Here is a 16,965-nt window from a genome sequence, read left to right on the forward strand (position 1 = left end):
TTCGGGTAAAGCCAAACTGGAGACAATGGGATCCGTTCAGGTGGGGGTTAAGAGGTCAAAGTCATAAACGCAGATTAAATTTACAAACAAAAAGAACTGGACGTAAAGGGTCCATTTTCATCCAAAGCTTCAGCTGAACATGATCCAGACCACGATGACGCTGTGATGCCAGTTTGAATCTGATTTTTTTGAATGACATTTAAAGATGCACTACAAAAAAAACCTTCTTTCAGCCTCAGTGGCTTTAAGAGTCTTCGCTCTCCCTCACAGTGGCCTTTCTGAAGCTCCAGGATCAGTTGCTTTTAGGGGTTTGCATCAGAAACGTGCCAGAAACCCCAAAACAAACTGCCCCTGGAGCTTCATGACGGCCCCCGTGAGGGAAAGCGAAGCCTCCTCACGTTCTTCTGCCTGATCTTTGCTTCCGTTACCGGAGGAAGGTGTACTCCTCCTGCTGAAGGAGCGCCCACAGCGACGCCAGCTCCGCCCGCGAGTACGTCCGGTTCCGGTCCGGGCTCTGGTCCCACAGCCTCCACAGGGAGCCGTTCCCCGGAGCCTCGCCCTCGCCATCGCCAACGCCGTCGTCCTCCTCCATCACCAAACCCAGAGAGCTGCGCACCTGGAGAGCAGACACTTTCAGCACAGGTTTGATCCTCCTCATTCTTCTAGACCACCACACCCTCCTCGTTCTTCTAGACCACCACACCCTCCTCATTCTTCTAGACCACCACACCCTCCTCCTTCTTCTAGACCACCACACCCTCCTCCTTCTACTAGACCACCACACCCTCCTCATTCTACTAGACCACCACACCCTCCTCATTCTACTAGACCACCACACCCTCCTCCTTCTACTAGACCACCACACCCTCCTCCTTCTACTAGACCACCACACCCTCCTCATTCTTCTAGACCACCACACCCTCCTCATTCTTCTAGACCACCACACCCTCCTCCTTCTTCTAGACCACCACACCCTCCTCCTTCTACTAGACCACCACACCCTCCTCATTCTACTAGACCACCACACCCTCCTCATTCTACTAGACCACCACACCCTCCTCCTTCTACTAGACCACCACACCCTCCTCCTTCTACTAGACCACCACACCCTCCTCATTCTTCTAGACCACCACACCCTCCTCCTTCTTCTAGACCACCACACCCTCCTCCTTCTACTAGACCACCACACCCTCCTCATTCTACTAGACCACCACACCCTCCTCCTTCTTCTAGACCACCACATCCCCCTCATTCTACTAGACCACCACACCCTCCTCCTTCTACTAGACCACCACACCCTCCTCATTCTACTAGACCACCACACCCTCCTCATTCTACTAGACCACCACACCCTCCTCCTTCTTCTAAACCACCACACCCTCCTCCTTCTTCTAGACCACCACACCCTCCTCATTCTACTAGACCACCACACCCTCCTCATTCTACTAGACCACCACACCCTCCTCATTCTACTAGACCACCACACCCTCCTCCTTCTACTAGACCACCACACCCTCCTCATTCTACTAGACCACCACACCCTCCTCATTCTTCTAGACCACCACACCCTCCTCCTTCTTCTAAACCACCACACCCTCCTCCTTCTTCTAGACCACCACACCCTCCTCATTCTACTAGACCACCACACCCTCCTCATTCTACTAGACCACCACACCCTCCTCATTCTACTAGACCACCACACCCTCCTCATTCTACTAGACCACCACACCCTCCTCATTCTACTAGACCACCACACCCTCCTCATTCTTCTAGACCACCACACCCTCCTCATTCTACTAGACCACCACACCCTCCTCATTCTACTAGACCACCACACCCTCCTCATTCTACTAGACCACCACACCCTCCTCATTCTACTAGACCACCACACCCTCCTCATTCTTCTAGACCACCACACCCTCCTCATTCTTCTAGACCACCACACCCTCCTCCTTCTTCTAGACCACCACTTCCTCCTCATTCTACTAGACCACCACACCCTCCTCATTCTACTAGACCACCACACCCTCCTCCTTCTTCTAGACCACCACACCCTCCTCGTTCTTCTAGACCACCACACCCTCCTCATTCTACTAGACCACCACATCCTCCTCCTTCTTGTGGACCACCACACCCTCCTCATTCTTCTAGACCACCACACCCTCCTCCTTCTTCTAGACCACCACATCCTCCTCCTTCTTCTAGACCACCACATCCTCCTCCTTCTTCTAGACCACCACATCCTCCTTCTTCTAGACCACCACATCCTCCTCCTTCTTCTAGACCACCACATCCTCCTCATTCTTCTAGACCACCACTTCCTCCTCATTCTACTAGACCACCACATCCCCCTCCTTCTTCTAGACCACCACACCCTCCTCATTCTACTAGACCACCACACCCTCCTCATTCTTCTAGACCACCACACCCTCCTCATTCTACTAGACCACCACACCCTCCTCGTTCTTCTAGACCACCACACCCTCCTCCTTCTTCTAGACCACCACACCCTCCTCCTTCTTCTAGACCACCACATCCTCCTCCTTCTTGTGGACCACCACACCCTCCTCATTCTTCTAGACCACCACACCCTCCTCATTCTACTAGACCACCACATCCTCCTCCTTCTTGTGGACCACCACACCCTCCTCATTCTTCTAGACCACCACACCCTCCTCATTCTACTAGACCACCACACCCTCCTCCTTCTTCTAGACCACCACACCCTCCTCATTCTACTAGACCACCACATCCTCCTCCTTCTTGTGGACCACCACACCCTCCTCATTCTTCTAGACCACCACACCCTCCTCATTCTACTAGACCACCACATCCTCCTCCTTCTTGTGGACCACCACATCCTCCTCGTTCTTCTAGACCTCCACACCCTCCTCCTGGAGAAAATGTGCTCGGCTCAGGCGGCAAACGCTAATGCTAGTTGATCAAATGCTAAGCTAACAGAGAGGCTAAAACCCTTCCAGGTCCACCATGTCAGGGTGGTCGCTCACCTCGCAGACTTTAGTGAATATCGAGTAAATGTCGTAGAGACGTACCTTTTATTGCGTTGGGAAGAAAAGGGGCGGGGCTTTAAAACGAGCCCATCCCTGCCCTGCTAAGCCTCTGGGGAGCCATGTAAGGTTGCGTTGAAAATGATTGCCGTTGCCGTGACAAACTCGCAATTGTTAATATATAGAGTATTTGTCCACGATTTGTATATCATAATTATGTGATCATGTGACTACAGTTTGAACAAGCCCATTGGATTCCTAGGCACCAAAATGACTTGTCTAGGATGAATAATAAAGGAGGATCTCGCCACCCTCTTGGACGCCATCTTGAAAACGAGACCTTTCCAGTGGTCAGATTTTGGTCGACTTTTCGTATGTTAAGCTCACCTGACACTACAGAAAACCACAGAAAAACCTTTAGTAGCAATTTTTTTGTCATTTTTTCATCATTTATTTTAATCAAATTTTTGTCATATTTTTGTCACATTTTAGTAATTTTTTCGTCAATTTTTTATCACATTTTTTTCACTTTTTTGAATATTTTTTGTCAATTTTTTGTCAATTTTTTGGTCTTTTTTTTAAATCTTTTTTTGTCATTTTTTTCAATATTTTGTAATTTTTTTGTCACATTTTTTGTCAAATTTTTGACACATTTTTGAAAAAAGTTTTGTCAATTTTTTGTCATTTTTTGTCAATTTTTTATCACATTTTAGATTTTTTTTTGTCAATTTTTTGTCACATTTTTGTCATTTTTTGTCATTTTTTGTCAAATTTTTATCACATTTTAGATTTTTTTTTGTCAATTTTTTGTCACATTTTTGTCATTTTTTGTCGTTTTTTGTCACATTTAAAAAAAAAAATCATCAATTTTTTATTACATTTTTGTCACATTTTGTCACATTTTTGTAATTTTTTTTGTCCATTTTTTTTTCAATTTTTTGTCAATTTTTTGTAATTTTTTCGTCAATTTTTTGTCATTTTTTGTCATTTTTTGTGTGTCTTTTTTGGTCTTTTTTTGTCCATTTTTTGTCATTTTTTTGTTGCTATTTTCATGTGTGCCGTTGCCATTTGTCCACGATTTCTATCATACAATTATGTGATCATGTGACTACCATGTGAACAAGCCCATTGGATTCCTAGGCACCAAAAAGACTTGTCTAGGATGAATAATAAAGGAGGATCTCACCACCCTCTTGGACGCCATCTTGAAAATGAGACCTTTCCAGTGGTCAGATTTTGGTAGACTTTTAGTATGTTAATAAGCTCACCTGATACTACAGAAAACCATTGAAAAACCTTTAGTAGCAATTCTTTTTAATCATTTTTTCATCATTTATTTTAATCAAATTTTTGTCATATTTTTGTCAAATTTTTGTAATTTTTTTGCTAATTTTTTATCACATTTTTGTCACTTTTTTGAATTTTTTTTTGTCAATTTTTTTGTCATTTTTTTGTCACATTTTTTTGTCCATTTTAATCACATTTTTGTCATATTTTTGAATTTTTTTGTAAATTTTTTTGTCATTTTTTTGTCAAATTTTTGTCACATTTTTTGTCATTTTTTTGTCATTTTTTTGTCAATTTTTTGTCATTTTTTTGTCATTTTTTGTCCATTTTTTGTCGTTTCTTTTGTCAATTTTTTGTCATTTTTTGTCATTTTTTTTAATTAATTTTTTTGTCATTTTTTTTGTCTTTTTTGTCATTTTTTGTCATTTTTTTGTCAATTTTTTTTATCACATTTTAGATTTTTTTTTGTCAATTTTTTGTCACATTTTTGTCATTTTTTCGTCGTTTTTTGTCACATTTAAAAAAAATTCTTTCCATTTTTTATTACATTTTGTCACATTTTGTCATATTTTTGTAATTTTTTCATAAATTTTTTATCACATTTTTATCACTTTTTTGTATTTTTTTTGTCAATTTTTTTTCCATTTTTTGTCACATTTTTTGTCATTTTTTCGTCAATTTTTTAATCACATTTTTTGTCATTTTTTCGTCGATTTTTTAATCACATTTTTTTGGTTATTTTTTTTTGGTCATTTTTTTTTGGTCATTTTTTTTTTGTCTTTGTCACATTTTTTGTCATTTTTTGTCCATTTTTTGTCATTTTTTGTTGCTATTTTCATGTGTGCCGTTGCCATTTGTCCACGATTTCTATGATACAATTATGTGATCATGTGACTTCCATTTGAACAAGCCCATTGGACTCCCAGACACCAAAAAGACTTGTCTAGGATGAATAATAAAGGAGGATCTCGCCACCCTCTTGGACGCCATCTTGAAAATGAGACCTTTCCAGTGGTCAGATTTTGGTCGACTTTTAGTATGTTAATAAGCTCACCTGATACTACAGAAAACCACTGAAAAACCTTTAGTAGCAATTTTTTTGTCATTTTTTCATCATTTATTTTAATCAAATTTTTGTCACATTTTTGTCACATTTTTGTAATTTTTTCATCAATTTTTTATCACATTTTTGTCACTTTTTTGTCACTTTTTTTGTCAATTTTTTGGTCTTTATTTTTGGTCTTTATTTTTGGTCTTTTTTTGGTCTTTTTTTTAAATCTTTTTTAGTCATTTTTTTCAATATTTTGTCACTTTTTTGTCACATTTTTGAATTTTTTTTGTCAATTTTTTTGTCATTTTTTTTGTTTGTTTTTTGTCTTTTTTGTCATTTTTTGTCCATTTTTTATTAGCCTGGCTAACACCAGACTAAAATCACAAGTGATATTTAGTCTGGGGACACCAATTCATTTTCTCGTAGGAGAGGTGTGGTTTACGATCGTCCATACTCGTTTATTGGGCGATACGAAAAAAAAAAAAAAAAGTCTATCATGCGTCTGCACGAGGCCACAGCCAATCATATCATCGTATGAGATGACGTATGACGCACCCGCTGTAAACTTTTGAGCTAAATTATTTAGAACAAGGTCTAAAGCTTGATCAAAAAATACCATCGTGTCTGCTGCTGTCATGTTGGATCCGTAAATAAACTTTTTTTTAAATTATCCGTAAATAAACTACAAGCTTCCATATATCGAATAGCGCGTCATCGTCTTGCCGTCCCTCCTCGCTCTGTGATTGGTTCCCAAATCCACCGGAGATTTGGCCATGGTCCCCAGGCTGTTGTGCAGTTCGAAATAATTCGAGCGCACACAGCAGCCTGGTGTTAGCCAGGTTAATTTTTTATCCCATTTTAGATTTTTTTTGTCGTTTTTTGTCACATTTTTAAAAAAAATTCATAAATTTTTTATTACATTTTTGTTCCATTTTGTCACATTTTTGTAATTTTTTGGTCAATGTTTTATCTCATTTGTTGCCGCCTGGTGTGGACCAGCGCTGGCCCTGACCGCGGCGCTCACCTCCATGGTGGCGTAGTAAACCACGTCGAGCGGGGACAGGTCGTCGGCCGCGTCCTGCGTGGCCGTCAGAGGTTCGTAGTGGGAGAAGTTCTCGTGCTTGGACTTGAGGATGACGGTGCGGTCTCTCCAGCGGACCTCCAGGACCTTCTTCCCGTTCTCGTAGTAAAGACAGCGCCGGTACTGGACCGTCTTCAGGACGCACAGGTCCAGGCACAGGTCGCCGGAGACTCGCCCCGCGGAGAAGTCCACGCACTGGGGGGGGGGAACAGGGTCAGAGCAGAGCTGGAGCTAAACATCCAAATATCTGTGGACGTTCTCGATCACACGGATGAAGCCTTTCTTCTGAACATCTCAGCGCTCATTTTTTTGTCAAATTTTTATCACATTTTTGTAATTTTTTGGTGATTTTTAATCAAATTTTTGTCATTTTTTGTCACATTTTCGTCATTTTTTCATCCATTTTGTGTCAATTTTTTGTAATTTTTTTTTCTTCATTTTTTGTCAATTTTTTGTAATTTTTTGTCAATTTTTTGTCATTTTTTCTCAAAATTTTTGTCTCATTTTTGTATTTTTTTGTCATATTTTTGTCATTTTTTTGTCCAATTTTTGTCACATTTTCGTCATTTTTTCATTCATTTTTAATCCATTTTTTGTAATTTTTTGTCAAATTTTTATCACATTTTTGTATTTTTTTTGTCACATTTTTGTCATTTTTTGTCAAATTTTTATCACATTTTTCGTCCATTTTGTGTCATTTTTTTGTAATTTTTTGTCATTTTTTTGTAATTTTTTTTTTCATTTTTTGTTAAATTTTTGTCATTTTTTGTCAAATTTTTGTCACATTTTTGTCATTTTTTTGTCACATTTTTGTCATTTTTTTTTTCTCATTTTTGTCATTTTTTTGTCACATTTTTGTCATTTTTTCGTCAATTTCTTGTGACATTTTTGTGCAGGAACATCTCATCGCTCAGAGAGAATGATAATCCTAAACTGACCATCTCCTCTCCTCTATTTGTTCCCAATCATCCTTTCATTTTTCCAACCCCCCCTAATATTTCCCCTTATTTCCCCCCCTTAATTTCTAATACTTTCATGCCATTTTCTCCAATATATCCCCCTTTTTTAATATATTTCCCACATTTTTTTTTCAAATTTGTTCCCATATTTCCCCCCAGTTTCCCCCAATATTCCATAATTCTTCGCCCAATTTTTCCCTTATGTTTTCTAATAATTTCCCCTGATTTTTTCCTCAATATTCCCAGAATTTTTTTTCCAGCACCTGCTCAATTTACCCAATTTTTTGTCAAATTTTTCTCAATTTTTTTTCATTTTTTGGTCACATTTTTGTAATTTTTTATTAATTTTTATCACATTTTTTGTCATTTTTTCGTCAATTTTTTGTCCATTTCTTGTGACATTTTTGTGACATTTTTGCCACTTTTTCATAAATTTTTCGTCACTTTTTTGTCACATTTCCGTCATTGTTTTCGTCTCAGTTCTGTCTCTATTTTCACAGCTTTTTTCCAGAAGCTTTTGGATTGGGGTAAAGCCAAACTGGAGAAAATGTGCTCGGTTCAGGCGGGAGTTAAGGGGTTAATATTTCCCCCAATTTTCCTTCAAATGTTTTCTATATTTTCCATGTTTATTTTCAGTATTTCCTGTGTTTTTTTTCCAACACCTGCTCAATTTTCCCTATTTTTTTTTAAATATTTCCCCGATATGTTCCCTAAATGATGTTCCTTCATATCCCCAAATTTTTCTCAATATTTCCCCATTTTTTTTCATTCCCCAATTTTCTTCTAAAATTTTCATCCCATTTTCTCCAATATTTCCCCCAATTTTCCCCAATATTCCTTCTAATTTTTCACCCAATGTTTCCTTTATATTTTCCATGTTTATTCTCAGTATTTCCTGTTTTTTTTTTTTCCAGCCACTGCTCAATTTTCCCTATTTTTTAAATAAATGTTCCCTAAATGATGTTCCTTCATTTTCACAAATGTTTCTCCTGTTTTCAAAATATGTTCCGTATATTTTTGTTCTCAATATTTACTTGATTGTTTTAAGGAAATATAAAAATATGTGTTGACGTTGGAGAAGAACCAGCCTTTAGAAAGTGACTCCACATCGACCACAGAGCCGTGAACTGAGGCTGTTTGATTATTGATTATTATTTAAAGGGGGGGTGTTATGCAAAATGGACTTTTTCAAGCTTTCCATCATGTTATTCTGTCACTCCCTCATTAAAAACATGGCTGAAGTGTTGCCTTGGCACATTCACGTATTTCTGAGTAATCTGTAAAAACTGTGATGGCGGCCATTTTAGGGATAGGTTTGCCTGAGGGTTAGCGCTAGATAGGAGGGACGGTCTGTTTGTATAGATCTATGAGTTGGTTTGTCTAAAAATACAAATAATCCTAATCCGTAAGGTTGACCCCTTAACTCCCACCTGAACCGAGCACATTTTCTCCAGTTTGGCTTTACCCCCAGTCCAAAAGCTTCTGGAAAAAAGCTGTGAAAATAGCGATAAAACAATGATGGAAATGTGACAAAAAAGTGAGAAAACATTGACAAAAAAAGTGACGAAACATTTATGAAAAAGTGGCAAAAATGTCACAAAAATGTCACAAAAAATGGACAAAAAATGGATAAAAAATGGATAAAAAATGTAAAAAATGTGACAAAAAAATTGACGAAAAATTTACGAAAAAATGTCAAAAATGTGACAATTTGTGACAAAAAAAGTGACAAAAAAAGTGACAAAAAATTGATTAAAAATGGACTAAAAATGGACGAAAAAATGTCAAAAATTGACGAAAAAATGACAAAAATGTGATAAAACATTACAAAAATGTGACAAAAAATTACAAAAAATCTATTTTAAAAAATGTCAAAAATGTGACAAAAAATGTATTAAAAATGGACGGAAAAATGACAAAAATGTGATAAAAAATTACTAAAAAGTTACTAAAATGAGTTCAACACCCAACAAAAAAATGTTGGGAAAAAAATCTGATGACGTGGGGAAAAAGATCCTCTGGGTTCAGGCGGGAGTTAAGAGGTTAACCATTTCCCTGGCCCTAACTTTCATTTGTGTCATGATATCTCACGTTTTCACAGCAGACCGTCCCTCCGGAGCAGACCATCTAGCACTAACCTTGCCTGAGTTCTCGCTGCAGCCATTTTGAGAGAGACATTTTATACAAGGCAGTTATTCTGATTTACTGCATTTACAGACCAATAGAAGGTTTGTCATCATTGTAGTGTGATATAGACTGGTGCTATGGGACTGAGAAAAGCAGAACACCCCCTCTTTAAAGCCGAGTCGTCAGACACAGGTCCCTGAGTCCAGACCAGGACACGTCCCGGGACAGAGACCAGGACCGGACCTGGAGGTCTGGGTCAGTCCGGATTATGGGATTACAGAGATAATCCTGTTGGAGACATTCCTCAAACACAAGTGGCTGTGATCCCGACTGACAGACGTGAGAAAGTCTCCACATGAAACAGAACCTGTCCAGGTCTGCTCTCAGAGGTCACATGATCTCAGAGGTCACATGACACTCGTGAAGGTGTCACAATTCACATTTCTCTCCTGTTGAGTCGAATAATTGGACTTTTCTACTTTAACCTCTGAGCTCCCACCTGAACGGAGCACATTTCCTCCAGTTTGGCTTTACCCGAATCAAAAAGCTTCTTGGGGAAAAAAGCACCAAAACAGCCACAAAAAATGAGAAGAAAAGAAGGATGTAAACGCAGCAAAAAAGTGACAAAAATGTGATTAAAAACTCAACAAAAAATGACAAAAATTCAACAAAAATGTGACAAAAATTCAACAAAATGTGACAAAAATGGGTAAAAAAAAGGAAAAAAAACCTACATAAGGTGACACAACACGGCAACAACGCGAGGAAAAAGGTCAGTTTTGTGGGTCTTAGCTTTCAAATGAGGTGCTACACAGGCAGAAGAGGACAGAATGCATTTGGTTCAGGCGGGGGGTCAGAGGTTAACGTGTGTCACATTAATCTGAAGGACTCACATGACAAGATCTGATCATCACAAATGTCCTCATCATTTCATAAACTGTGGGTCTGTGTTTCAGCCCTTTGTTCTAAAGCATTGGTTCCCAAAGTGGGGTCCGAGGCTCTACAGGGGCCCCTAAAGGAGGAAATGTCCATTCATCTGCTTAGTTTAAACCTCTCGAGCCTAAAGTTTTGGCTTGATGTTGTTTCAGCTGCAAAATAATGTAAAATTCCTTTGAATTAATTGGATTAATAACTATTATTTTTTGTGAATGATCAGGGTCCTGTTTGTAGAGCCCCTGACCTCCTCTGGCCTGAACCTCTGAGCTCCCACCTGAACCGAGCACATTTCCTCCAGTTTGGCTTTACCCAAATCAAAAAGATTCTTGGGAAAAAAAGCACCAAAACAGCCACAAAAAATGAGAAGAAAACAAGGATGTGAACGCAACAAAAGTTACAAAAATTCAACAAAAACTGACAAAAATTCATCAAAAACTGACAAAAATTAAAACAAAAAGTGACAAAAATTAAAACAAAAAGTGACAAAAATCAACAAAAACTGACAAAAATTAAAACAAAAAGTGACAAAAATTCAACAAAAACTGACAAAAATTAAAACAAAAAGTGACAAAAATTCAACAAAAACTGACAAAAATTAAAACAAAAAGTGACAAAAATTCAACAAAAACTGACAAAAATTCAACAAAAACTGACAAAAATTCAACAAAAACTGACAAAATTTTTAAAAAAAGTGACAAAATTTTAACAAAAAAGCAACAAAAATGCAACAATAAAATTACAAAAACTCCAAAAAAAAACACCACAAAATAAACCATACAAAAGGTGACACAACACAGCAACAACGCAAGGAAAAAGATCAGTTTTGTGGGTCTTAGCTTTCAAATGAGGTGTTACACAGGCATTCGGTTTAGGCGGGGGGTAAGAGGTTAAACACAGTGAAGGCTTATTTTAAACACAAACATACATCATTGTGATTAACACTTGTTGGTCTTTTGTCTGTTTTAGATTCAGGTAAAGTTGTGTTGTTTGTGTTGTTTGTGGAGCAGTTTGAGCTGAAGAAGCTCCTCGTGTGTAAACTGTATTTCCCTGAGGTTTAAAGCAGGAGACAAACGTTTATGAAGTTCTCAGCTCTGGACCGGTGAGTTCAGGACTTCAGGAAAAGTACATTTATATATAAATGTTTTTAACTCACGCCTGAACCGAGAGCATTTTCTCCAGTTTGGCTTTACCCCAATCCAAAAGCTTCTGGAAAAAAGGTGTGAAAATAGCAACAAAACTGAGACGAAAACAATGATGGAAATGAGACAAAAAATTTGAATTTTGAAAAAGTGGCAAAAATGTCACGAGAAATTGACGAAAAAATGACAAAAAATGTGACAAAAATTTAAAAAATTTGATTAAAAAATTTATGAAAAAAAGAAAAAAAAATGTGACAAAAAAATGAAAAAATGACAAAAAAAAAGATACAAAAAATTGACAAAAAAATGACAAAATGTGAAAAAAAATTACAAAAAATGATAAAAATGTGACAAAAAATGTGATAAATGGACGAAAAAATTACAAAAATATGACAAAAAATAAAATAAAAATAAAATTTAAAAAATTTGATGAAAAAATTGATGAAAAAAAGAAAAAAAAAAGTGTCAAAAAAAATGAAAAAAATGTGATAAAATTGACAAAAAATTACAAAAATGACAAAAAAAAAGATAAAAAATTGACGAAAAAATGACAAAAAAAAAGTGACAAAAAAATGACAAAATGTGAAAAAAAATTACAAACATTTGATAAAAAAATGTTACAAAAAATGACAAAAATGTTACAAAAAATGTGATAAAAAATGGACGAAAAAATTACAAAAATATGACAAAAAAAAAAAAGACAAAACAATGAAAAAAAAGTGACTAAAAATTACAAAAATGTGACAAAAAAAATCTAATAAAAATTTGACAACAAACATAAAAAAAATTGACAAAAAATTTGACAAAAAATTAAAAAAAAAAACCACAAAAAAAAAAACAATGTGACAAAAAATTGACGAAAAATTGACGAAAAATTGACAAAAAAGTGACAAAAATGAGTTGAATACCCAACAAAAAAATGCTGTAAAAAACATCTGATGACGTGAGGAAAAAGCTCCTCTCGGTTCAGGCGGGAGTTAAGAGGTTAAACATACTGCTCATAACTGTACGTTTGTTCCGCTCTGTAAATAAAGTTTATTTGATCACAGTGGGGCGTGCAGATGCCGTCCCCCAGTTCCCACATGAGCCTCTGGAGAAACTGGACCAAACCCAGGCCTGAAGCCGGACTCTGCGGCAGCTGGGCCTCGAGACAAAGGGCCTTCAGTGAAACCGGATCACAGCTGTTACCGCGGCGACGGATCGTGTGAGCGTGAAACAGGAAGTGGCGGGGGCGGGACCGGTCTGTCGTCGGGTCCGGCCCGGGACACTTAGTCCGGGACCGTAACCGGGCTTTTATCAGGAGCTCGGGTTTAATGGGCCGCTGACGGGCCGGTGACGGGCCGCTGACGGGACCGGGCCCGGGGCCAGGTCCAGGCCTGGCCTCGGACTCAGGAATCCAGGCCTAAACCGGGACAGGCCCCGACTCTGGAGGCCGCGAGAAAATACACAGAATACACAGAGAATACACAGAAAATACACAGAGAATACACAGAGAAAACTCAGAGAAAACTCAGAGAAAACACAGAGAAAACACAGAGAAAACACGGAGAATACACGGAGAATACACGGAGAATACACGGAGAATACACAGAGAATACACGAAGAATACACGGAGAATACACGGAGAATACACAGAGAATACACGAAGAATACACGGAGAATACACGGAGAATACACAGAGAATACACAGAGAATACACAGAGAAAACACAGAGAATACACAGAGAAAACAGAGAGAATACACGGAGAATACACAGAGAATACACAGAGAATACACAGAGAATACACAGAGAAAACACAGAAAGTACACAGAGAATACACAGAGAATACACGGAGAATACACAGAGAATACACAGAGAATACACAGAGAATACACAGAGAAAACACGGAGAAAACACAGAGAATACACAGAGAATACACAGAGAATACACAGAGAATACACAGAGAATACACAGAGAAAACACAGAAAGTACACAGAGAATACACAGAGAATACACGGAGAATACACAGAGAATACACAGAGAAAACACAGAAAGTACAGAGAGAATACACAGAGAATACACGGAGAATACACAGAGAATACACAGAGAATACACAGAGAATACACAGAGAAAACACAGAAAGTACAGAGAGAATACACAGAGAATACACGGAGAATACACAGAGAATACACAGAGAATACACAGAGAATACACAGAGAATACACGGAGAAAACACAGAGAATACACAGAGAATACACGGAGAATACACGGAGAATACACAGAGAATACACAGAGAATACACGGAGAATACACAGAGAATACACAGAGAATACACGGAGAATACACGGAGAATACACAGAGAATACACAGAGAATACACAGAGAATACACAGAGAATACACAGAGAATACACAGAGAAAACACGGAGAAAACACAGAGAATACACAGAGAATACACAGAGAAAACACAGAGAATACACAGAGAACACACAGAGAAAACACAGAAAACCTGCGGGGCCCCTGGGCATGGCCCTCGTCAGCCCCTGCTTGACTCCAGCCCTGGTCTGGGGTGTTTCAGAGAGGGAGGGTTTGTGGGACAATAAGAAAACTTCTGACTCTGAACTGGTAGATCTGGGAGTTGGACGATTGAAAAGTAGATTTTGGGTCAAAAAAGGCAAAGTTTAACCCCTTAACTCCCGCCTGAACCGAGCACGTTTTCTCCAGTTTGGCTTTACCCCAATCCAAAAGCTTCTGGAAAAAAGGTGAGAAAATAGCAACAAAACTGAGACGAAAACAATGATGGAAATGTGACAAAAAAGTGAGAAAACACTGATGAAAAAGTGGCAAAAATGTCACAAGAAATTGACAAAAAATGGACGAAAAAATGACAAAAAATTGACGAAAAAATGACAAAAAATTGAAAAGAAAATGACAAAAAAATGACAAAAAAATGTCAATTTGATAAAAAATGAACGAAAAAAATTACAAAAATTTGACAAAAAAATGACAAAAATGATGAAAATTTGATAAAAAATGGATGAAAAAAATACAAAAAAATGACAAAAAATGTGATACAAATTTGACAAAAAAATGATGAAAATTTGATAAAAAAAAGTGACAAAAATGTGACAAAATGTGAAAAAAAATACGAAAATTTTATACAAAATTGACCAAAAAAATGACAGATTTGTGACAAAAAATGACAAAAATGTATCAAAAAATTGAGAAAATTTGATAAAAAAATGTATGAAAAAAATTACCAAAAAATTACAAAAAATGTGATACAAATTTGACAAAAAAATGATGAAAATTTGATAAAAAAAAGTGACAAAAATGTGACAAAATGTGAAAAAAAATACGAAAATTTTATACAAAATTGACCAAAAAAATGACAGATTTGTGACAAAAAATGACAAAAATGTATCAAAAAATTGAGAAAATTTGATAAAAAATGTATGAAAAAAATTACCAAAAAATTACAAATAAATTACAAAATGTGACAAAAAATGACAAAAATTTGATAAAAAATTGATGAAAAAAATACCAACAAATGTATTTTTGCAACTTTTTTGTTACAAAAATGTGACATAATGTGATGAAAATCTGACCAAAAAATGACAAAAAAATGACAAAAAATGACAAAAAAATGACAAGAAAATGACAAAAATGTGACAAACAATTGAGAAAAATAATGACAAAAAAATGATGAAAATTTGATAAAAAATTGACAAAAATGTGACAAAATGTGAAAAAAATTACGAAAATTTGATACAAAATTGACAAAAAAAGATTACAAAAAAATTGACAAGAAAATGACAAAAATGTGTCAAAAAATTGAGAAAATTTGACAAAAAATGTATGAAAAAAATTACTAAAAAATTACTAAAAAATTACAAAAAATGGCAAAAATTTGACAAAAAATGGATGAAAAAAATTGTATTTTTGCAACTTTTTTGTTACAAAAATGTGACAAAATGTGATGAAAATCTGACAAAAAAATGACAAAAAAATGACAAAAAATGATGTGCGGAAAAAGATCCTCTTGGTTCAGGTGGGAGTTAAGAGGTTAAAGTTTGGAAAAGTTTAAAAAAAAACTCTTAAAACGTCAGAACTCTTCAGAAACAGAGTGTACTGTATATATTCCCCAGTATCGGCTCCGATATCGGGGCGTCCGTGTCCTAAAGACTCATCTGTTTAAAGCAGAGTTTGGAAATAACCGGTAACACGCACGGTGCGAATCCTCCAGGACGTGACGACCATATTTGGACGCCTGGAACATAAACTGTGAAAGTGTTTCCTCTGTGATTTCACGGTGTTTCTGGAGCCGCTCGTCGGACAAAGCGCCGCGCTGTTCCAAAAACACAAGGAGCAAAGTCTGAAGAAGTGTGGAGGAGGAAGAACGGACGCTTTCACCCCGATGCCCTTCCTCCCCCCCACACTGTCCAGTCAGGTTCCCTTCCAAAGAGGAGACCGTCCGCCGTGCTGAACCTCTCAATAAACCCGCTATTGTCAAACCTCGGTCCTGGACTCGGGTCTCGGTCTGAATCCGGGCTTTGTCTCGGTGACAGTGATGGATGTTTGGGGTTAGAGGTCAAAGCTCTGAGTCTGAGGAGCCGAGTCTGAGGAGCCGAGTCTGAGGAGCCGAGTCTGAGGAGCCGAGTCTGAGGAGCTGAGTCTGAGGAGCCGAGTCTGAGGAGCCGAGTCTGAGGAGCCGAGTCTGAGGAGCTGAGTCTGAGGAGCTGAGTCTGAGGAGCCGAGTCTGAGGAGCTGAGTCTGAGGAGCCGAGTCTGAGGAGCTGAGTCTGAGGAGCTGAGTCTGAGGAGCCGAGTCTGAGGAGCCGAGTCTGAGGAGCTGAGTCTGAGGAGCTGAGTCTGAGGAGCCGAGTCTGAGTCTGAGTCTGAGTCTGAGGAGCCGAGTCTGAGTCTGAGGAGCTGAGTCTGAGTCTGAGTCTGAGGAGCTGAGTCTGAGTCTGAGTCTGAGGAGCTGAGTCTGAGGAGCTGAGTCTGAGTCTGAGTCTGAGGAGCTGAGTCTGAGTCTGAGTCTGAGGAGCTGAGTCTGAGGAGCTGAGTCTGAGGAGCTGAGTCTGAGGAGCTGAGTCTGAGGAGCTGAGTCTGAGGAGCTGAGTCTGAGGAGCTGAGTCTGAGGAGCTGAGTCTGAGGAGCCGAGTCTGAGGAGCCGAGTCTGAGGAGCTGAGTCTGAGTCTGAGTCTGAGTCTGAGTCTGAGTCTGAGGAGCTGAGTCTGAGGAGCTGAGTCTGAGGAGCTGAGTCTGAGGAGCTGAGTCTGAGGAGCTGAGTCTGAGGAGCTGAGTCTGAGGAGCTGAGTCTGAGGAGCCGAGTCTGAGGAGCTGAGTCTGAGTCTGAGGAGCTGAGTCTGAGGAGCTGAGTCTGAGTCTGAGGAG

General features: G+C 38.3%; 1 protein-coding gene across 1 annotated transcript in view; it reads right to left on the bottom strand.

Moving 5' to 3' along the window:
* The window catches only part of dipk1c (divergent protein kinase domain 1C), a gene marked incomplete at its 5' end in the record, with an annotated part of 35,959 nt that overhangs the window by 15,159 nt on the left and 3,835 nt on the right, over positions 1-16,965 (bottom strand). The window contains 2 exons of the mRNA XM_079576630.1: positions 429-616; positions 6,371-6,622. Coding sequence (XP_079432756.1) covers positions 429-616; positions 6,371-6,622 — 440 coding nt within the window. The remainder of the gene's footprint in view (positions 1-428; positions 617-6,370; positions 6,623-16,965) is intronic.

The sequence above is a fragment of the Gobius niger genome (genome assembly GCF_951799975.1).
Source record: "Gobius niger genome assembly, chromosome: 18".
Lineage (NCBI taxonomy): Eukaryota > Metazoa > Chordata > Actinopteri > Gobiiformes > Gobiidae > Gobius > Gobius niger.